This window comes from Globicephala melas, chromosome 14 (genome assembly GCF_963455315.2).
Source record: "Globicephala melas chromosome 14, mGloMel1.2, whole genome shotgun sequence".
NCBI classification, from domain to species: domain Eukaryota; kingdom Metazoa; phylum Chordata; class Mammalia; order Artiodactyla; family Delphinidae; genus Globicephala; species Globicephala melas.
Window position 1 is genome coordinate 949,580 of NC_083327.1, and position 23,245 is coordinate 972,824.

The 23,245-nt window shown below is 37.9% G+C and overlaps 1 protein-coding gene across 1 annotated transcript in view; it reads right to left on the bottom strand.

Annotated features, from left to right (window-relative positions):
- Positions 1-1,653: 1,653 nt before the first annotated feature.
- Positions 1,654-23,245, bottom strand: part of EYS (eyes shut homolog) — a 1,661,361-nt gene continuing 1,639,769 nt past the window's right edge. The window contains exons 40-41 of the mRNA XM_060283543.1: positions 7,949-8,110; positions 1,654-2,843 (exon numbers count right to left, since the gene is read on the bottom strand). Coding sequence (XP_060139526.1) covers positions 1,654-2,843; positions 7,949-8,110 — 1,352 coding nt within the window. The remainder of the gene's footprint in view (positions 2,844-7,948; positions 8,111-23,245) is intronic.

The following is a 23,245-nucleotide window of genomic DNA, read 5'->3' on the forward strand; positions in this document are numbered from 1 at the left end:
ATAAAATGTGTATCTTTGAAAGTCAACTATCAAAAGGAATTTTTTTAGAACATTATGATCTCAACTCCAAAGTTAAATGGAATGGTATGGACCAAAGCAAATTTAGGTCACAGTTTTTCAGCATAGGTTGGATGGAGTTGTCTTGTGTAGTTTCTGTTAAAAAACAAAACCTTTGAATTGATGCATAGACATTCTGCAGTTCTACCTTACATTATATTTTGCTCACACACTTTCTAATGTTGATAGGAATAGTATGTCTGGGGACACTTTGTGTCCCATCGAATAATGCCAAAGTTCCTAACTTTGGTTTTGGGGCTTTGCAAGACTGTTTTTAGCTTTCTGATTGCAATGGAGTGGCAAAAATAACAAGTCAAAAAAAAAAATCTGTAAAGTTCTGCAATGATAAACTGTTCATCTAGCTGCTTTGTATAGACTGGAATCTGTACAGGCAGATTTTGATTATTAATAGCATTGGCAAGTTAAACTGTGCATCAATCCTATGTGTAAAGTCTTTTCTCCATTTAATAGATAATTATAGATTTTTCCTTTTCAACTTTACATGCTCCTATTACCAAGATTTTTTTCCTCCACACGGTCCTGTTCTACCTGTTAGAGCTTTATGTCGGTCATGTGTTGTCAGTTGCTTTCCTGGTGGCAAAATTGTCATAAATACCAAACTCTGAAAATGTTAAGTAACAACAGCAGCAATGACTGTCTGAACGGTGGGAGGGTGAAAATGCTCTTCACAGTTACACCAGTAACTGGTGTTTGGGCAAAATGTACTTTCTCAAGTTATGCTTTTAATGGAACAGATATTATCAGGAAAATAATTTTCAATAACATTGTTCAGAACCTGTTTTATGCTCACTTTGGAGACCTGTAGCCTTGAATGGTTAAATATAAATGCAGTTTAATTTTAAAATTTGATCAGTTATATAAGTACGTGGTTTAAAAAGTCAAGAAGTTCTACAACATTTATAAACAAAACCCAACAGTGTCTGCACTGCTCTCTGGAGATAACCGCATCCAATTCTTTTAGACATTTCTTAGGATATTTGTGAGTGACATGTATATGCTATCTTTTTAAGTTAAAAAAAAAAACTATAATATCTATTGATAACTTACTGTGGAAGACAAGGATTTAACTTTCACCAGTTAACTCTTCTTTCCCCCATCTCTGCCTCCCCACATTCATTCATTGATTTTTGGTTTAAGTCTGTATTCAGATTTCACATTATTTCAATCATATAACTATTCATAGCTGAGCCATGTAGTAGGCTATGATATTTCCTTTGTTAATAATTTTAATTTTTCCTTTGGTTAATACTTTTGCCTTTTTCTTATTTTTCTTTGTATGTATCACTAATTCATTTTCACCTAAATTTTATTTAAAAAACAGTTCACAGATGAATAAACACTAAATGAACTAATGGAGTGAAAACTCAGGACTCAGATAAATTGGATGTAGGAAAAATGACCAAAATCTTTTCTTCAGCTATATTTTATAAGCTTATAAAAAAAAAGAAGTGTTAACATTTAGACTATTTCAGGTAATAGTAAACAGTTGATTTCCAGTAAACAATATGCCAAAGAAATAACTATCAATTATATTTACATGTATATTTTATATATTTAAATTGCTAGTTTGTTAGCCTAATCTTGTTCATCACCATTATAAACATTGTATCCTTCCGATTTAATTAACTCAATTTTTTTTGAATCCTGAAAAAATACATCTTTAATTTTGCCAACAAAACTTCTTTTAAAAATCTCTTGAGTAACAATATTTACCTTTCGGCCATATTCAAAGCCCCCCAGATAAAAAATACCATCATAGTTGAGAGCAACAAACGTTTTGTGTGGATTAGTATCCTCAGAGAGAATTAGGTTGTCATCTAGGTAGGCCTTAATAAGAGTCTGATTTTGAATTATAATTAAATGGTGCCACTTACTGCAACAGAATGTACCATTGCTGTAAATCATAGGTACAGAGATGCTTTCTCCTAAGTTAACTGCTATTTTCAGGGTCTGATTATGGAGACCAATTGCCAGAAAATCATCGTCTTCATTTTGAGCTTTTCCTACCCATACAATTAAACCTTCTGTTTCAGTAGTACTGAAATTTAAAGATATAGTAGTGAACTGAAGATTTCTCATTCTGTAATCTGGATCAGTGTATTTAATGTAAGAAGTACCCATAAATTTTGCAGTTGAAAATGAAGTGTTGTTTTCACAATACCTTCCCACCCAACCCAAAGTACACAAACAACTGTAAGAAAATGATTGGTCAGGTATACATAGAGATTGGTGGAGGCAAAGATTATTCAAACAATACACAGACTGGTCACATGTATTTCCTGCCCAATGTGGTAAGCAGCTGCAAGAAAAAGTTGTGCCATTTACTATACATTCACCCCTGTTTTTGCACACGTTGTACCCACAGGCTGTCCCATCACAGTCACCTACATTTGAACCACCTTGTGCTCCTAATTCGGTTAATTGTAATTCTTGATTATTTATAATAACTTCTCGGACACAACCTTGAAAACCTACAGGTTCTTTCCCTGTTGCCATGGGATTTACAAGATTTAAGGATGACACTCCTCCAATATAGAAGTCGGTATTTGTGTCCAGGGAGCTCATTGTAGCGTTGGCTTTTTCTGTTACATTTATCCCATCCAAAGTCAGGTAGCTTTCTGCACCATCTCTTCCTGCTTTAATCACATGCCAAGCATTTCTATTAATAGCTACTTTTTGGAGAGTTTCTAGAACGATAGTTCTGTCACCAAGATTGTAGCGGAGTTGAACAGAACCGTTTACTAAAGAGATACATAAAAAGTCACCTGTGGAGAAAGAAAAGCAACAGTAAAATGTCACTTCATTAAAAACTCTTGCCCCTTTTTGGAGAAAAAAGATTACAAATCTTGATCACAGTTATGTTAGAGAGTTTTGTGTCCATTTACAGATCAAAATATATCTATACATTCATACACATATCCTGTATTCTTTTGCTCTGGAGTTGGCCACATATGTTTTCCCTGGTTGTAAATATTTCACACTGAATGAATGTATTGTGGTACCAAGTTAAAGTGAGGTTTTTCTTTAACGGTTTAAGTTAAGGATGAATGTGTAAAAATTAAGTTGGATGTTTGACTCTGAGCCCCTGATGCTGTCTTTGACAGACATTGGTCGTGGGGGGAAGATGAGAGAAGTGTCGACTGGAAAAAATGCACAACCTACGAGTTGAGAATCATGTTTTATTTGGCAGACTTTCTAAGGACTTCAGGCCCGGGGGACGGGACTCTCAAATCACTCTGAGGGACTGCTCTGAAGAGGCGGGGCGGGGCCGGGGTGCGGTGAGACGGATGACAACAGGAAATAATCAACGAAGACCAGGTGGTCAGAATATCAAGAGATTACTGTTAATTAAAGAGAACCAGACATCTCAAGCTAAGGAATTTAGTGCTTTTCTATGTATGGGAAGATGCAAGAGTCTGGGCTCACTGAAATCATTCCTTTGACATGCACCTCAGCTACCTGGGGCCAGTGCCCTGTGCTTTTTCATCCTGAGTCCCCTCAGGGTGCACCGTCGGGTGTGGCTGCAGCAGCTGACTGCTTGATGCGGGGCATCCTGTTTCCATCCTGCGTTCCCCCAGGGCTCACCTGGGGAGGCTGCAATGTGGTGGCTTGATGGCTGCCACATCCCTTGTTTACTGATAGAGCAGCGACATTTCTCCTTCACAGAAGTAAGAGCGATTCGTGGTGGTGCTATGAAAATCTCATATGGTGTGCTTTCCAAAGTTTCAGCCGTGCTCTTGGCAGCAAGCTCTATCTACCAGTACGCAAATCTCTATGAGCTCTCTGCTTGGGTGTTTTAAAGGCACCTCAAGCTCCAAAGTTTCTCTCAGTTTGTGAACTTCCTCCCATACACCTGGTCTCCTTCAGTCTTTCCAAACTCAGTTAAGTCACTCCGTCCATCCAGTGATCAGATAAAATATTTAAGTGTGATCCTGGGTCTCTAATCAAACAGATTTTCTAGCATTTTGGTTCGTTGTAAACACCTTCATTCTGCGCACTTCTCTCCTGCCACCTTAGTTAAATTTACTGTCATCTCCAGCTTGATCTGTTGGGAGAGCCGCTCCACCCTTCTTGCTTTCCAGTTGATTTTCTAATCTACACTGAAGCTCAAGTGATCTTTGCAAATGAAAGTCTGATCATTATGCTATCCTTTAATGGCATTCCCTGTTGGGATAAGAACCTAGATTCTTTAAGGTATAGAGACTCCCTCTCCAGCAGCCTTACTGGGAGTGCTCTCCTCTCTCCTCCAGCAGCACTGACCTTGTTAGGGTTTACCCTTTTCTTACAGAACATTTGCGTGCGTTGTTTTCTTGGAAAACTTCCCCGTCCCGCTCCACCTACTCTAGGTAACTCCTGCCCATCTTTCAGGTCTCGGATCAAATGCCACTTCCTCAGAGAAGTCTTCCTTGATTCCACTATTGCTTTAATAGCACTAGTTTTCTCTCCTTCACAATATTTATCTCATTTTATAACTCTATAGTCATGTCTGAACAAATCTGAACAAATAGGATCCAGCATGTGTATGAAAGTTTCAGTGAGGCATTCAGAGGAAAAGCAAATGCAACTCTCCATGCCTGGGAAAAGAATGTAGCCCTACAAGGTAAGATTCCTTCCAGAGGGCGGCAAAGTGTTTAACATAGCAAAACATGTAGAAATCTTCCTTGAGACTGTATTTTCCCTTCCCCCTAACATTTCACAACCAATAAAATTTTCCCTTTTCTTGTCCAGGGAGATTTCTTGACAAGTGGTACTCTCCTCCTACATGCGTGGTCCACACTGTCTCACCTCCTTCCAGCACCCAATGTCTGTTATTTTTCCTCCCCTTTGTGGTCCACACCAGGCTATTCAAGGATGGTTGGGAGACCTAGCAGCTCTGAAGTCACGCATCTCTCATTTCCACCTGTATGAGCCCATGCAAAATACGGTTGTCTTATTTTTAATCATTTTCCTCATAGAGAATTTCTAGTGAATATAATCTACGTCATTACATCCGTGATTATTTGACTAACAGCTGCCTTATCCACCAACTTGTAAGTTTCATGAGAATAGGATCTGTGCCGCTTTGGCTCAACATTTTATCCCCTGCACCCTGCACAGTGTCTGGCACAGAAGATGCTCATAACTAATTGTTCAGTTAGGAAATTCCTTTTGTATACTTGTGGGGTGAGATGACTCAGTATTTCTCAACAACGAGTTTTAGGCTGAAAGCAAAACAAAACAAAAACAAAAACATCTTTTCCCTGTAATATACATAAGTTTAAAAATTTTCCCGACAAAAGGAAGAAATTCAGTTTATTCATGGATTTTCTAACATAAACACCATTTTAAGCCTAAAGAAAGAGAGAAGCTGCATTATGAGATTTTAGGTTATATATGAAAAAATTAAATACAGATTGAATCATCTACATTTTTATACCACAGAACCTAGAACAATGAAATATAATTGATATTAAGTTTTAAAATTTATAACACTCCGAATATACTTTATGGCCTGCAAGTGGGCACAAACGTCTTTCACAGGATCATGGAAGAAGTTTCTCTTGCTACTTGTAGCATGTTCTATAGTAAATAATCCTCAATAAAGAGCTACGTTGGAATAAAAAATGATTAGGAAAGCTGAAGCAGTGATCTGTAATATTACTGGCCAAGTTGACAACTAGAAGAAAGATCAAGGAGGATAGCTTCAGCCAAGGAAGGCTAATCTTAACGCGACTTTGCTTGTATGCTCTTGTTTATTTCTCTTTTATTGTTCAGTTGTTTGAATATGCTTTAACTTTACATTGTGGCTGACAAGGCTTTTTCAATACACATTTATCTATGAGGATTGTAACCACATCAAGATGAATTCAGGCTATCTGTGATTAATTGGTGCTTAACATAAAATTGATTTTGTATCAAAAAAGCTCATTTTAAGGTATTAAATATTTAGCAGAAACAGATAAACAAGTGCCGAGGTTTATCTCTTTAAAATTTCTTTCCATAATCAGAGATCTAAAATCAACTAGGATAGTTTTTAAGTTATTTTGTTTTAACTTTTGCACTATTTGAAATTATTCAAATTAATAAGCTCTAAAGAGAAACAGAAACCTTGTTAATTGAGAATTCGTTTTTCTACATATGAAAACCTAACTGGCTGCTGATATCTAAATTTGTGGCTTTTGATGTTGTGTATTAAATGTTTGGGCATTTTTACCAATAGCTCCTCTCAGCAGAGGATCAGCTAGAAGGCTTGGTTAATGTTTATATCAGACATAGCTCTTAGAGAAGGTCAAAGTACGGGGCAGTCACCTGTATTTTATGCAACTTTAAATGAAACATACTTTACCACCTGATTATTAATAAACAAGTTTATGCCTTTCATCTTATAATTACCTTCAGGTTAATCCAAGTCTGAGAATGTAGAGTATAGATTTAATATTTTAAAGTTTTCATGAGTTCCTTACATAAGTGTCAAATGCAGCACCAGTTATGACATGAAACTAATCTATTTTCATCTTTGTTAATAGTGTCTAAGGGCATAAAAAAGGAAAATCTTGACTGTTATGAACTGAAATACAAAGCTATTTAGATGTAAGAAAGTGTTCTCCCTCTCTCCTATGTGTGTTAATGTAAATGAGCTTTTTATTTTATACACATAAATATAACTATCCAGTGTACTGATTATAAAACTATAGCACAACGTTCTTGGCCAGTCACAGTCCTGAATATCTCTTGATTTTCTGCCCTTATCATACAAAGGTTAACCTTGAGTTTTTATGAGCAATACAACTTAATATGATTGTCTTTTAATGTCTCTTGATTTAAAAATAGAAATTTTCTGTTTGTACATGATTCTCCCATTTGGCATTTTCACGGGGAGATTTAAATCAATCATACATTTAAAACCAAATATCAAATCTCAGGAGAGCAAACCTCTTCTAAGAGATTTATCTTTTTCCTTTGAAATTATCATCTCTTCTCCTTGAAATTATTTTGAAAGTATTTTACCAGTGCCTTGAGATGGAACCACTTTTGTCTAATTCTCTGAGAGTCTCATTATTTAGCAGCATAATGAGACACACCTTTAAAAGAACTCCTTATACTAGATTGTGAAAATCAGAGCATCATTTTTGTTCACTGTTGAAACAAAATAAACTGATTTATTTATCATTACCAAAATTTCATTTTCTGAGAAACAAGTTGAAAGAAAATCCAAATGTAAACATTTAAAAATATTTGGCAGTAGAAATGTAACTATATAGGCAAATGTCTTTGTCAAAGTTCTGGAGAAAGATATTATGAAGATGGAAATCAAGAGTTAGCAATAAAAACTCAAAAATCAAAATTTCAAACTGAAACATACTAAAATATTTTTATTTCATATTATGATAATTTATGCAATTTTTATAGTTAAAAAAACATTTTTATAAACTTATTTTGGAACATGGGTCCCAGGTTTACTATTTAAGTGACTGAATAACTTAAAGGAATTTTTTTGAATTATAAATGTGGATGGATTTACTGGGAATATATCAGTCATGGCTTCCTTTCCTTCATCTTTTATATGCATATTTTGTCCATTTTGACATAGGACTATTATGCATAGCTTCAACCTCTTTTTTTGATGGGATTGTTATAAAGTTGAACATATGCTATATTTGGACTTTGCTAACTGTAATTCTAACAAAGCTCTTGCTATTTTGCTAACATTCATATTTAGGAGTCAATTCAAAGCATACATTTGCAGTGACAATAGAACAAAAAGATCAAATGTTTACATATTTTATAGACTAAGTGACTTAAAAAAATACTCTATGACACATCACTTAAGAGCCTATTAGGAATTCATTAGAATTTTTTTTTTCCTCAGCAAAGATCTTGCGAACTTTACCTGACTCTGCTTTTAAGCGTTGGGCAACGTAGAATAGGATGCCATCTGCAGTAAGAGGCTGGAACTGCAATTGAATATGTGTCTTTTTTCGAACAGGAAAGGAAGCAAAAGACATCCAGGATAATTCGTGGCTTTTGAAAGATGGATCACTTATAGACAAAGCTTAAAAAACAAAACAAAACAAAGACCTGAATTTCAAAAGTGTATTGCTCATAAATACAATAAATTCACATAGTTTTGTCATTTAAGAACTTACCTTCCAAGAGTTGCTCCCAACTGAACACATTGAACCTTGGTAACTCTGTTCTAATCCCACTAACTAGAGGCCAATTAAAAAAACCGTCTGTGCTCCTTTTGTTTGGTACTGTGTGACACAAATCCTCTGCTCCAGGTTGCATTATAGAAAGACTTCAGATGCATAGATTCTGAGAATATCTTATTCGTATCTCAAAAATGTGAGATCCTAGGGAATGTCTTACATTAAAAATGCTTACATTAAAAAAGATTCAAATAGGGGAAGATAGAAGCCATCACTATATGAATTATTCTTCAGTTTCTATATATCTGATTAAAATATAAAGTGTAATCAAGTCAAGAAATATTTTAAGTGATTATATATATTTTTTAATTTTTTCTTTATTATTATTTTTGGGGGCTGCGTCTGGTCTTAGTTGCAGCATGCGAGGTCTTTGTTGAGGCCTGTGGGCTTCTCTAGTTGTGGTGTGCGGACTCCAGAGCATGTGGGGTCCAGAGTGCATGGACTCTGTAGTTTGTGGCACGCGAGCTCTCGTTGAGGTGCGCGAGCTCAATAGTTGTGGCGCGTGGGCTTAGTTGCCCTGCAGCATGTGAGATCTTAGTTCCCTGACCAGGGATCGAACCCGAGTCTCCTGAATTGGAAGGTGGATTCTTTACCACTGGACCACCAGGGAAGTCCCTAAGTGATTATATAAATCGAAATAAATGTCAGTTTACTTGGCATTGATTTAGGACCATACCTCTGCAGAAGGTGCTAACTCTTGGGTTTTACTTCAGGTTAAGCATGAGAAAATTATTTCAATATGAATTGAAGTAGAATCATTTATACAGATTTATAGTCCCTCAGATATTACTTGTTGCTTCTGTGTATAACTGACCAGATGGGAATTATGAGACGAAGAAGGAAAGTTCTGAACACTTGGCAGTTTTTATCTCTTTACAGAGTCTATATTCCTTCTTTCTTTCTCATTTTATAATGTGACAGTGCTTCTTGTGTGTGTGCTGGTTCACCACTTACCTTGAGCCATTAATCTAGTTATTTTGCCTTTTCTCCCTCTGGGTCAGGCCTGTACTAACTGTTGTCTTTCACTTTTAGGCTGATAGGTATCTGGTAAGTGTTTACCCCGGAGGCATTTGCTGATTTTTAAGCAACTACATCATTCATTTTGACTTATTGCAATTCAGAATGGCAGAGATTAGAATCACCCAGGGTAGTTGGTAAGGATGCAAAGTCCTGTACCTCATTGCTAGAGCATCTGAATTATTAAAACTGAGATGTGGTCTAGGAAGTATATTTTAATAAACATCCAGGTATTTCTGACTTAGGTGTCACTTGAACCATATTTTCATAAACACTGAATTAAAGTTTATATTAAGAATATAGAGAAGGTTTAAAAAGTGTGTCCTTTTGAAATTATTTTTTTAAGTTTTACTAAAGCAAGACCTATTTATTATAAGTCATTTAAATAATACGGAAGAGCGTAAAGTAAAAAGATGAAATGTCATTCTTCTTTCTCTTCTCTTAATTCCCAGGAACCACTATTAACAGTTTATTGAATATTATATAGCCAGGCCTTGTTTTTCAGTGCACATACAATTAATGTGTGTGTATATCTAGTATCTGATTTATTTCACATAAATGAAACCATATTATATATAAACTATACATAATATACTTGCCTTTTTTACTCAATAATCTTCTTCACGAAACTTTGACTTTAGCGTGTTTTGCCTATTGGTTCTTTTAAATACTTGCACAGTATTTTTAAAAAATAGACTTGGTTAAAAATAGTCCATGGTTTACCTTAGTGTTCATTCTTAGTGTACGTTCTGTGGATTTTGACAAATGTATAGTGACGTGTATCTACCATTATAGTATCATAAAGAATAGTTTTACTGTCCTAAACATCTACTGTGCTTCATTTATGTACCCTTCCCTTCTCCCCTCCCTCTGGTAACCGCTGATATTTTTATTGTCCTCATAGTTTTGCTTTTCCCAGCATGCCATAGAGTTGGAATCATACAGTCTGTAGCCTTTTCAGATTGGCTTTTTTCAGTTAGTAATAGGTATTTAAGGCTCCTCCATGTCTTCATGGCTTGATAGCTCATTTCTTTTCAGCGATGAATAATATACCATTGTCTGTAAGAACAACAGCGTATTTATCCATTCACTGACTTAAGGACATCCTGATTGCTTCCAAGTTTCAGCAATTATGAATAAAGCTGCTGTAAACAACCGTGCACAGGTTTGTTGTGTGGAGATAAGTTTTTAACTCATTTGGTTAAATACCAAGGAGTGTCATTGCTGGATCATTGGTAAGAGTATGTTTAGTTTTGTAAAAATTGCCCGCTGTCTTCCAAAGTAGCTGTATCATTTTGAACTCCTGCCAGCAGTGCATGAGCATCCCTGTTGCTCTACACCACTTCTAGCATTTGGTGTCGTCAGTGTTTTTGATGTTTGCTGTTTTAGTAGGTGTGGTATCTCACAGTTGTTTTAATTTGCAGTTCCTTAATGACATATGATGCAGATCATTTTGCTCATCCTTATTTTCCATCTGTATATCTTCTTTAGTGAGGTGTATGTTCAGATCCTTTGCCCACTTTTAAATTGGGTTTTTCATTTTCTTGTTGGTGAGTTTTACAAGTTCTTTGCCTATTTGGGATAACAGTCCTCTCTCAGACATGTTTTTGCAAATATTTTCTCCCAGTCTGTGGCTTGTCTTCTCATTATTTTGAAAGTCCTTTGCAAAGCAGAAGTTGTTAATTTTAATGAAGTCCAACTTAATTCTTTCATGGGTCCTGCCTATGGTGTTGCATCTAAAGTCATCACCAAACTCAAGGTTATTTAGATTTTTCTCCTATCTTCTAGGAGTTCTATAGTTTTGTATTTTACATTTAGGTATACGATCCATTCTGAGTTAATTTTTGAGAAGAGGATAATGTCTGTGTCTAGGCTTTTTATTTTTTGCATATGCATATCTAGCTTTTTCAACACCACTTGTTTGAAAGACTGTCTTTTTTCCATTGTATTGCTTTTGCTCTTTTGTGAAAGATTAACTGACTATATTTGTGTGGGCATGATATTTTATAGAACGGATATAGGATAATTTCCTTAGCAGTTCCCTCACTGAAGGACATCTCAGCCACTTCTTCTGGTTTCCCATTCTATCTCTCTGGCTGCATGTGCCTCTGTCCTCTAAATTTTATAATTCCTCAGTGCTTTCCTAGCTTCCTCCCTCTTTTTTTCTTTCTCTTGGTGATCTCTCATCTAGTTCCATGTGCTCAAAAAACATATCACAGCTCCTTTAAAATTTATATCTGTCTAAACATTTTTTCTGAGCTCAATCTCATATAGCCATCTTTCTCATTGATAACTTGTCCTGGATATCTCAGTCATATCAAGTTTAACACGTTTGAAATTGTACTGCTCGAAAATATTCCTCCCCCAGACTTATTCACATCAGTAAATGGATCCCTTATCCATTCACAGCTCTGTACAGAAAACTGGTAGTCATTCTAATTGCACTCTCTCCAACGTTTCCTCTGCCTTTGCCAGGGTAATGCATCAGCAGGTCCTGCAGATCCTGTCTGGATGATATATTTATGTCTGTCTACAACTTTCCATTTCCATTGCCACTATCCAGATTGAGGTCACTATCACCTTTTGATTAGACCATTGCAATACACTCCTAACTGACCTTTCACTTCTCTTAACCCCCTCTAATTCATTTCACATAGTTGCCAGATGAATCTTTTAAAAACATGAATTCAGGCTTCCCTGGTGGCGCAGTGGTCGAGAGTCCGCCTGCCGATGCAGGGGACACGGGTTCGTGCCCCGGTCTGGGAAGATCCCACATGCCGCGGAGTGGCTGGACCCGTGAGCCACGACCGCTGAGCCTGTGAGTCCGCAGCCTGTGCTCCGCAACGGGAGAGGCCACAACAGTGAGAGGCCCACGTACCGCAAAAAACAAACAACCAACCAAAAAAAAAAACCATGAATTCATTCCCCTGTTTATAATCTTTAGGGATTTTACTTAGAATAACATGAGGATTCTTTACCATGGCCTCTGAGGCTTTGTATGATTTGGTTTCCTGTTAAATCCCCGACATCATCCCCATCTGCAGGCCCCCCAGGTATCGTTATGCAGATGGTACACTGCACAACTCCAAGGGGTGCCATTCACATTTCAGTCTATGTGAAAAGTGCTCCCTGGAGATGTTCAGTGAACAGCCTGCATGGTAGCCCTGTCTGTCCACTTTCCTCCTTGTTCGTTAAAATCCATATACGCTGGCCTCCTTTTACTTCTGGATATATCGTCACTTATCTTCGGTTAACTTTAACCGCTCTCATGTTGATAGACACTTGGGTTGCTTAAAATTATTTTGTTATTGCTAATACTTCTGTAGTGAACATACTTGGTTATACCTCCCTGTAAACATGTAAGAACGTTTCTCGTGTGTAAATATGTGAGAAATAGAATCTCTGTGTCATAGTCCAAGCGCATTTTTAGAGTTAGTAGATGCTACGAAAGTCCCCTCCAAAGTTGTCTGCACCAATCTATACTCCGGTCTGCAGTGGGTGACAGAGTATGCGTGTCCATATCCCCACCCACACTTGAAATTATTCACATTTTTAACTTGGGGCAATCATACAGCATTTAATTAGCAATTTGCTGATTACAAGTGAAGTTGAGCTTCTTGTTTGAGTATCACACATTTGGATTTTCTGTGACTTTTCTGTTCATGTCTTTTGCATGTTTTTCTATTGGATGTGAAGTTTTAAAAATTTATACTGTATACCAATCCTTTCTTATATATTTTGCAAACATAATCTCATTCATTTTTCTTTGGACTTTGCTTATGGTTTGTTTTGTTATTCAAAAGTTTTATTTTTTATTCACCAAACTACTTGGTTTTTTAAATTATGTTTTTTGCTTGTCGTGTCTTGTTGTAGAAAGCCTTACTCATCCCACAGTTACAGTCTCCTTTATTTTATTTTATTTTATTTTATTTTTTGCGGTACGTGGGCCTCTCACTGTTGTGGCCTCTCCCGTTGCGGAGCACAGGCTCCGGACAGGCAGGCTCAGCGGCCATGGCTCACGGGCCCAGCCGCTCCGCGGCATGTGGGATCTTCCCGGACCGGGGCACGAACCCGTGTCCCCTGCATCAGCAGGCGGACTCTCAACCACTGCGCCACCAGAGAAGCCCTACAAATCATTTTTAATACTGCCTAATTTTTCATCCACACCTTCTTCCAATTAAATAGTTGTTTTTTATTTCCATTTGTGATCCACCATTACTAGGTATGCGAACTTGGGCAACTTACTTAACCCTCTGTGATTCGGTTTTTCTGTCTCTCAAATGGAGAAAATCTGAGTACTTCATAGGATTGTTGTGAAGGTTAAATGAGTTAATATATTTAAGGAACTGTGCCCAGCACATAGCAAATATTATGTAAGTAATGACTATTATTATTGTTGTTGTTTTCTTCAAATTTACATTTAAAAATTAACATTATATTCTTAAATTTAATTTCTCCTTCCATCAACTTAGAACATATATATTGGCTCCCTTCTGTGTAAGCTACGCTTGCATTTTCCTTCATATGTCCTTCCGATTTATGGAAATTAAATTAAATTAAACCTTAGGAGGTTTCTCCTGAAACTGTTGTTGATACTGGGTCAGCGCCAGAACCAGGAATTCTCTGTGCACATGTGAGCTCGTGATAAGACAACTGACCACCCCACCAGCCCTTCTCCAAAAAAGTGACGAGTAAGAAACTATATGTAAAGGTCACTGAACTAAAAATCAAAAGAAATAGATTTTATTAGTAGCTCTGGCATTGTATGTCTTGAAAAGGTACTTAATACAGACTTATTTCTTTTTTTATATAATGCGGAAGACTTGCTTGACTCTAATAGCTTATTATTTAATTAAGTATTCAATCATATTTAGAAAGTACTGGGAGAAGTAAATTTTCTAATAATGGCACACATTCAAAATATTGGTGTGAGATATTTAAAAAGAGGTATGTTTTTATTTACCAGGCTTCAAGGAGGGAGTAGAACAGGAAAAATACCTAAGTTCTCTATGACTCAACTGTTTCTTTTACGGATTAAAAGAGAGCGAAGGGGAAAATTGACAGGGCCATACCAGCTGCTGAGTCATTGAGTAATTTCCAATTATTTCTTGTATGCCTACTAACTCCTGAAAATCATCAGTTTATGGTGAAGGTATTCCACATGTATTTTGAACCATAAATGTAATACTTCCTGATTTCCATCTTCTAGACTTGCTAACCACTGACAACGCTCCTTATCCCACCATAGGCAAATGTTTGTGCTAAGACTTCCACTAGGTTCCCAGAAGTAGACTTAAAGGATTTTGGCTGACTGTCAGAGGTGTTAACAGTAAAACAAACAAACAAAAATTCCTGGTGCTTTCATCTTTGTGGGTAGAGATATTGAGCAAACTAAATAAATATGTAATATGCCAGATGTTGATACACCCTAGAAAGAAAAATTAGGGGATGTGCATGTAGGCTCAAGGAAAGTGATATTAGAATAAAAGCCTCAAGGAGAGGCCTATGAGGATCACTGGGGAGGGAGGGAATAACAAGGGCAAGGCCCCGTGGAGGGCTCTTGCCATGATCAAGGAACAGGAAGGAGTCGGTGTGACTGAAGGGCAATAAAGAAGAGGAGAGTTTTAAGGGAGAAGGTCAGAGGGGTTATGGGGACCAGATCACACTGTAAAGAACTGTGAAGTATCTGAGATTTTATCTGCTGGCAGGCTAATAAGTTAGTGTGCCAAATTTTCATGGATGATAGCAGAAAACACGAAACTCCTGGGTCAGAAACAAAGGACAATTTATTGCTCACAGTATTAGCAATAGCCAGAGTGTCAGAAATTTTGTTTACTTAGAGAGGAAATCTGAGGTCAGAGACAAATTTTTTATAACGGGCAGTGAGCATGCTGTGGTGCTCTGAAGGAAGGCAGTATCTCTATCTTCCAAGGATGTTTTTTACATAAACATACTGGAAAAGATAATCCAAAACAAAAACAGCAGTGCCTGTGCTCAAAAATTGTGCAGAAACCTGAGAGATCCATAGGAAATTGTCTACACATGGATGGCCCTAAAGTCCATCATAAAGACTTTGGCTTAGACAGAATGAAATTGGAAATCACTGGCAAGTTTTGAACAGAGGAGTGCCACGACTTGACTTAAGTTTAACCATATCACTTTGGTTGCTGCACTGAAAGTGACAAAAGCAAGGGTGAAAATAGGGGTCTCCCTGTCAAAGAAGTGATTACAATAATACTGGTATGAGATGATGGTGGCTTGGATCAGAGAAGTAGAGTGGAAGTAGTGAGAAGTGGTTAGATTTCAAATCTCTTTTAAGGTTAGAGTTGACAAGATTTGCTGAAAGATTACACGTGGGAAGAAAGAAGAAGAGGAATCAAGGATAACTGCAAGCCTTTTACCCTGAGAAACTGGAAGGATGATGTTGCCGTTAACCAAAATGATGGGGACTGTGGGAGGAGCAAATATTTTGGAGAAGATGTAGAGCTCAGGACAGCTGAGATGACTTTTAAACTTTCAAGGCGGTAGTCGACTAGGCTGAGATATGATCTGGAATTCAGTAATTAACAGTAGTTAATAAGTCAAGTGACAGAAATCAGTAAGAAATATAGAAGATTTAAACAGCACAATCAACTAGTTTGATATAATGAATGTGAAGAACACAGCACTTCCCAATGCACATTCTTGTAAAAAAACATGTGAAACGCTTACAACTATTTACTATATCCTGGGCCATAAGACAAGTCTCAATAAATATCCAAGGAATGATATTACATCCACATGTATAGATTTGTACAAAGCTATGATTCAGAGGAAAAACAAGCTAACCCTATCAGTAGCAGGTAGCACTAGGCCTTATGATGATTAGTTTAATCTTCACCTCTGAGGCTTTTGTTTTGTTTTTTTTAGTGTATACCACATTTGCTGTGTCTGAGCTTATTTTTGAGGTGTTTAAAAGATCATTTTGTCCAATAGAAACAAGGACACTTAAAGTGCTGAAAGTGCTAAAAATAATTTTTTTAAAAAACCCAGTTATATAATGAAAACAAAAAGGAAAATAACTTTTAATAATTTATTTTGAAATAATTGTAAACTTATGGAAAAGTGGCCATAATAAAAAGAACTCCTATATCTCCTTCACCCATATTCTGCAGTCGTTTCTATTTTATTGAATTTTTTTCTTCTCTGTTACACACACACATGCACACACACCATTTATCATTATTAGTCTTTTTTCTGAAACTTCTAAGAGCAATCTAAAGATGTGATGCCCCATCCTTTCTAAATATTCCAGTGATTATTTTCCCCAAACAAGGATATTCTCTCATATAATTAGCACACAAACCTCAAAACCAGGAAATCAACATTGGTACAATACTACCATCCAACTTACAGACTCAATTCAAATGTCATCAACTGTCCCAACAGTGGCTATTTCCATGCTGATCCAGGATACCCTCCAGGGATATGTGTTGCACTTGGTTGTCATGTCTCTTCAGAGTCCTTCAATCTGGAACAGTTTCTCTGTTCTTATCTGTTTTCTAGGTCTTGCATCCTTAGATTTTAAAAGGTCTTACATTCTTAGGATAATTGTCCACTTAGATTCATCTGATGTGTCTGCATGACCGGATTCAGATCATGTAATCTTTGCAGAAATACCAGAAAGTGATGCTGTGCACATGAAGAGGTACACAGTGTAGACCCACCTTTTTACTGATAATGCTAATTTTGATTGCCTGCTCATATTTGTCTTTGACAGGTTTCTTCACTTTAAATTCTCAGTTTCCATTTGCAATTAATTTGTATTTTGTGGGAAGGTATTCCAAGATTTTATCAATATCCTGTTCCTCAGCCAGCCACCACCTTCACTGACAACTCCAGCTGGAATCAGCATTCCAGAGATTGTTGCCACATGTTGATTCTCTATTTGCAACATTCCTTTTGCAGTTATTAATTGAAATTCTACTAATAAATAAATCTAAGGAAGATCTCTCCTCTTTCCTTCTCTCTTTCCTTCCTCCCTCCCTTCCTCCCGTCCTCCCCTCCTTCCTTCCTCCCCCCTTCCTTCCTTCCTTTATATTAGTGTAGTCTCATTATTTTTATTCAGTGGGTATTAATCCATTAATATTATAATTAATATAATTAATTAATTATAATTAATTCGTTTCTCAAACTCTTACTCATTTGACAAGTTGGAGCCCCTTCAAGCTAGTTCCTGCATCATTTTCGCTTGAGTGGGTTTCCTAGGAAACAGACTCTGCGGTGGAGATTTGTGTACAGGAGTTTTATTGGAGAATGCTCTTGGAAACAACACCTGTGAGAGGGTGAAGGCAGCAGGAGAGAGAAGCTGGCAGCTGATTTCATGAGATCTCTGGAGCTGGGATGACCCTTCAGAGTTACTTCACATTGAGGCATGGTGGCCAGGCCTTTGAGGCACCTCTCTCCCCATCGCCCACACATCAAATAGTCATTAGATTCAGGCTGTCGCTGGGGTGGACAAGGCAGTTCCCTTCAGTCTTGGGGAGGGACTCAGCTTCGAGCTACCTGCAGGCAATCTTCCCAGCAGTTGAGGTAGTGAATACCTTCATTTTGAAAGGGGAATGGGAATCTGCATTTTGCACCATAATATCCACTTAAAGAGTATTTAACATTGGCTTTTAATGTACTATGTTTACTTTAAGAATTAGAAAGTAAATTTCTTAACCCACTGATTATTGGTGCTGAAGATTATAGGAAATTTTTCAGGACTTTCAGAACCACAAAAATTCCAGAAAAGATAAGTGTTTATAATAAAGCATAATCCTAATTAGGTTAAAATTCTATATTTTGGATGTTAATATGAGGCCTTGCCTTTTTTGTTTTCAAAATATCTCACTTGAGGTGCTGCACATAGGCTCGCACCTCCCATTTCTCCACTGGCTTGAAATTCTTGTAACTCAAAGCTGTGTGCTCAAGAATTTCAATGCCCTGTGTTCTTAGATAAGGGATGGATCTATTTAAATAGATAAGACAGATGAAGATCTATTTTTAAATGACTGTGCTTTTTTGAAACCATGAGTAGATAGTTGATACCTTTTAGTGCTGAATTACGATGATTTTGTACATTAAATTTTTACAGCTCAAGTAGAGTACTAAAAGTTTTGATGCCTTTTAGATGTGAGTGGGTCTGCCCACAGAGACAGGTAGAAGCCATAAATAGGACTTCAAAGTGTTCTGATTCAGTGGGTAATATGTTCATTCTCATTAGAACAGCAAGACAAGGAGAGACATGGTGTTCTTTTTTTCCCTTTAAAACTGAACTTGATATTAAAAAATGATAATATGTGCCCAGGTCCATGGTAATTCAAAGACAACTGATAAAATTAAAGTATGCTTGAACCTAAGCAAGACACAGAGTATGGATATAAGGAAAATAAATATAATGAAAAAGAAAAAAGCAGCTGCTGAAATATACTGTATTTATAATTCAGGTATTTTCATATTTCCCTCTTTGATGTGTGCTATTTGAGAGCATTTTACCACTTTCAAAACCTGAAGTAAGAAAATGATGACGTGTTGACAAAGTTTGCTGCTCCTAATGCCTTCAGATCTGTTCATACCACCACCACCCCCCTCCGCCCATGAGAGCTGCCTCAGCCGGCAGCCAGTGGCTTTCACCTGCTCCAGAAGACCTTCCTGTTGGGGACCTCCTCCATCATGGCTGGAGCTCAACTGCTGGCTTTTCTGCAGAAGTGTGGAGATGTCTCTTCCTTTTTATTCTATGCTTGTTTCAAGAGTATCCAATCAGTACTTCTTCAAACCTCAATGTCTTCCAAAATCTTTAGTAAAAATGACTCTTCTAGTATTTTTAATTGCAGCCTCCTCCACTTTCCCATGCTGAATTTGGGGATATATAACTTGGGAGACAAATAGGCACAAAACTAGCAGACCAATCCAATTAGAAAATATCACCCGGCCCACAGATTCTGCCCTGCCCTTCCATCTGACAACTCGGAGGCTTGATTAGTAGGTAAACTTGTCTGCCTGACTTTCTTTGAGATAAGTAATCCAGGAAACTTCTCAGTGTTACGTTTCCTGCTGTCTAAGAGTTTCAGCTGAGGCCTCAAAACTGAAAACAATAGGTGTCATGTATACCCACAAGTCTAAAAAGAGTTTATGGACAATAAAATGTCACTATACACCTACCGGAAAAACTAAAGTTAAAAAAAAATGGTGACAACAGAAAATGCTGGTGAGAATGTGGAGAAACGTGATCTCACATGCTGGTGAGAAGGTAAAATGGTTCAGACACTCTAGAAAATAGCTTTGCAGTTTCTTATAAAACTAAAATATTGCTTGTTTTAGAAACCTATGGATTCCCTAAATCAGATAGTGCCTCACTACAATCCAAGTGTTCCCACCTCACTAATCAGCCCATTCTGCTTTCTTTTTCACAAGATTCCACTGGTCTGGTGCCACTCAATGCAACGGTTGTTAAACAGTGGTAAATATAAATATTAATCGTTTCTTTGGGGGGTCCTGTTTATAATAAATAAGGCCATAAAAGTGATGGTCAAGAGTGAAACTTGTGTAATTTGGAAGTCATCTGAATTTTTAGCTATTATTTATCTCAGAAAACTATCCCTTCTGAAACTGCCCCTCCCACTGACCAGTCCTGAGGCCATTGGCCAGAGCCTCAATTCTTTTTTTCTTTTTTGGTGGGGGCAGCACACCACACAGCCCCTGGGATCAGGCACATGGGATATTAGTTCCCCAATCAGGGATTGAACACCTGCTCCCTGCATTTGAAGCACAGAGCCACTGGACCACCAAGGAAGTCCCTTTTTTTTTTTTGAGAACCTCAATTCTTTATCCAAAAAGAGGCGTGTTGGTGTTTTCCTCTTAATTAACCTACATTGATTAGTAAAGTCTCCTAAAAATGATTCATTGTCAGAAAGAGTTTGTATGAGTTACTGGAAAACATGGACTTTTCCTAACCTCTAATGGGAGTGAGGGTGGGTGGGTTACAGTTTGGTGCACTTGTACTGCTGCAGACAGACCTTTTCCTTTATCGGTGTTCCTCCCCCACCATCAAAACCTCTGATCAAGTTCCAGCAGTATTGTCTTCTCAAATCTGGGGACCCAAATAGTTGTGTTCTCATTTGCAGTGTCCCATCACAGCACTCTTAACTCTCTTCTATAGTTTTTTGGGGTTTTTTTCCGGAATGCGGGCCTCTCACTGTTGTGGCCTCTCCCATTGTGGAGCACAGGCTCCGGATGCGCAGGCTCAGTGGCCATGGCTCACGGGCTCAGCCACTCCACAGCATATGGGATCTTCCCGGACCGGGACACGAACCTGTGTTCCCTGCATCGGCAGGCGGACTCTCAACCACTGCACCACCAGGAAAGCCCTCTTCTATAGTTCTTAATGCTTTACGCTCATACCTGTCAGAGGGTTTCTTTAAAATAAATCTAGTTGTTGACTTTAGTCAATAACTAGAAATGTTGGAGAAATTATTTTAAAACATCTTTCTAAAAAAATTGATGATCTGGAAAGAAAGAACACTCAGAGGCAAAACAAACAAAACCAAAACCAAAACCAAACAAACAAAAAAACAAAGTGAAAAAAGGGAAATAGAAGCTAAATAAATACGATGATACAGCCAGATTTTGCCTTGACGGTATTTGTCAAACTTGCCAAACCCAATCTTCAGCATTCAACTCTTCAAGGAAAAAATAAATTATACTATAAATTAAATGCTTCAGATATTAAAAAGATAATCAGAGGTTCTAATGGACAACTTTGTAGCAATAAATTTGAAGATTTAAGAGAAATCAATGAATTCCTAAAGAATTACAGCTTATAAAAATGGAATTAAGAAGAAATTTTTTAAAATACGTGGATATGCCTATAAGAATAAAAGCAATTGTATCAGTTATCAAAAAAATTTCCCACAAGGACACACCAGGCCAATATGATTATAATAGCAAGTTCTACAAATTATTTTAAGAAAAATAATTACCGTCTTACACAAACTCTTCCACATATATAGAAGGAGATAATACTCTATGATTCATATTTTGAGTGTAGAATAAGATTGATATAAAACCCTGTGAAGGTCAGTATGAGAAAAGAAAATTATAGAGAGATCTCACTTGTACACATAGTCATAGAATTCTATCAAACAGAACCCAACTCCCTGTGTAAAAAAGATATGTCATAACCAAATTAAGTTTATCTCAGGGTTCCAAGTTTAATTTATCATTAGGAAATCAACCAACATAACTGACCATATTAAAGGAGAAAAATCATATGATTATCTCATTTGATCCAAGAATATTTGATAAAATTCAACATCCAATTAATGATGAAAACTCTTAACAAATTAGGACTAGCATTTTGTTTCCTAGTAAAAGGGATCTAACAAATACCTATAGCAAACAGTTAACCATAATTAATTCTGAAATGTTAAAAGCATCCTCTTTAAGATGAAGAACAAGACGTGGGCCCACAGTTACCACTTCTCTTCAGGATTAAACATGACTTTAGTCACTACCATAAGGCAAGAAAAAGAAATAGCATGTGGGGGGGGGGGGCTTCAAGACGGCAGAGTAAGACGTGGAGATCACCTTCCTCCTGATAAATGCATCAGAAATACATCTACATGTGGAACAACTCCTACAGAACACCTACTGAAGGCTGGCAGAAGACCTCAGACTTCCCAAAAGGCAAGAAACTCCCCATGTACCTGGGTAGGGAAAAAGAAAAAAGGAAAAACAGAGACAAAAGAATAGGGACGGGACCTGCACCAGGGAGGGAGCTGTGAAGGAGGAAAAGTTTCCACACACTAGGAAGCCCCTTCGTGGGTGGAGACTGCAGGTGGCGGAGGGGGGAAGCTTCGGAGCCACGGAGGATAGTGCAGCCACAGGGGTGCGGAAGGCAAAGCAGAGAGATTCCCGCACAGAGGAATCACAGAGTGCCAACCGGCACTTACCAGCCCGAGAGGCTTGTCTGATCACCCACTGGGGTGGGCGGGGGCTGGGAGCTGAGGCTCGGGCTTCGGAGGTCGGATCTCAGGGAGAGGACTGGGGTTGGCTGCATGAACACAGCCTGAAGGGGTTGGTGCACCACAGCTAGCTGGGAGGGAGTGCAGGAAAAAGTCTGGACCTGCTTAAAGGCAAGAGACCATTGTTTCCGGGTGCGTGAAGAGAGGGGATTCCTTCCCCGTGTGTCCACAGAAGGCAGAGCACTGCCTAAATGAACTCCAGAAATGAGAGTGAGCCACGGCTGTTAGCTAAGATCCCAGAGACGGGCATGAAATGTTAACGCTACTGTTGCCACCACCAAGAAGACTGTGTGCAAGCACAGGTCACTATCCACAACCCTCCAGGAGCCTGTGCAGCCTGCCACTGCGAGGGTCCCATGATCCAGAGACAACTTCCCTGGGAGAACACATGGCGCACCTCAGGCTGTTGCAGCATCATGCTGGTCTCTGCCGTCACAGGCTCACCCCCATTCCAATTATGACTAGCGTACCCCTCCCTCTGCCTGGCCTGAAGGAGCAAGAGCCCCCTAATTAGCCGCTGCTTTAACCCTGTTCTTTCTGAGCCAAGAACAGATGCCTGAGGGTGACCTACATGCAGAGCTGAGGCTAAAACAAAAGCTGAACCTCAGGAGCTGTGTGAACAAAGAAGAGAAAGAGCAATCTCTCCATGCAGCATCAGGAGCAGCGGATTAAATCCCCACAATCAATTGATGTACTAGAATTGGTGGAATACCTGAATAGACAACGAATTGTCCCAAAACTGAGGTGGTGGACTTTGGGAGCAACTGTAGACTTGGGGTTTGCTATCTGTGACTGATTTGTTTCTGATTTTTATGTCTATCTTAGTTTAGTTCTAAGCACTTGTATTGCTGGTGGATTTGTTTATTGGTTTGGTTGCTCTCTTCTTTTTTATTTATTTTAATAATTTTTAAAAAT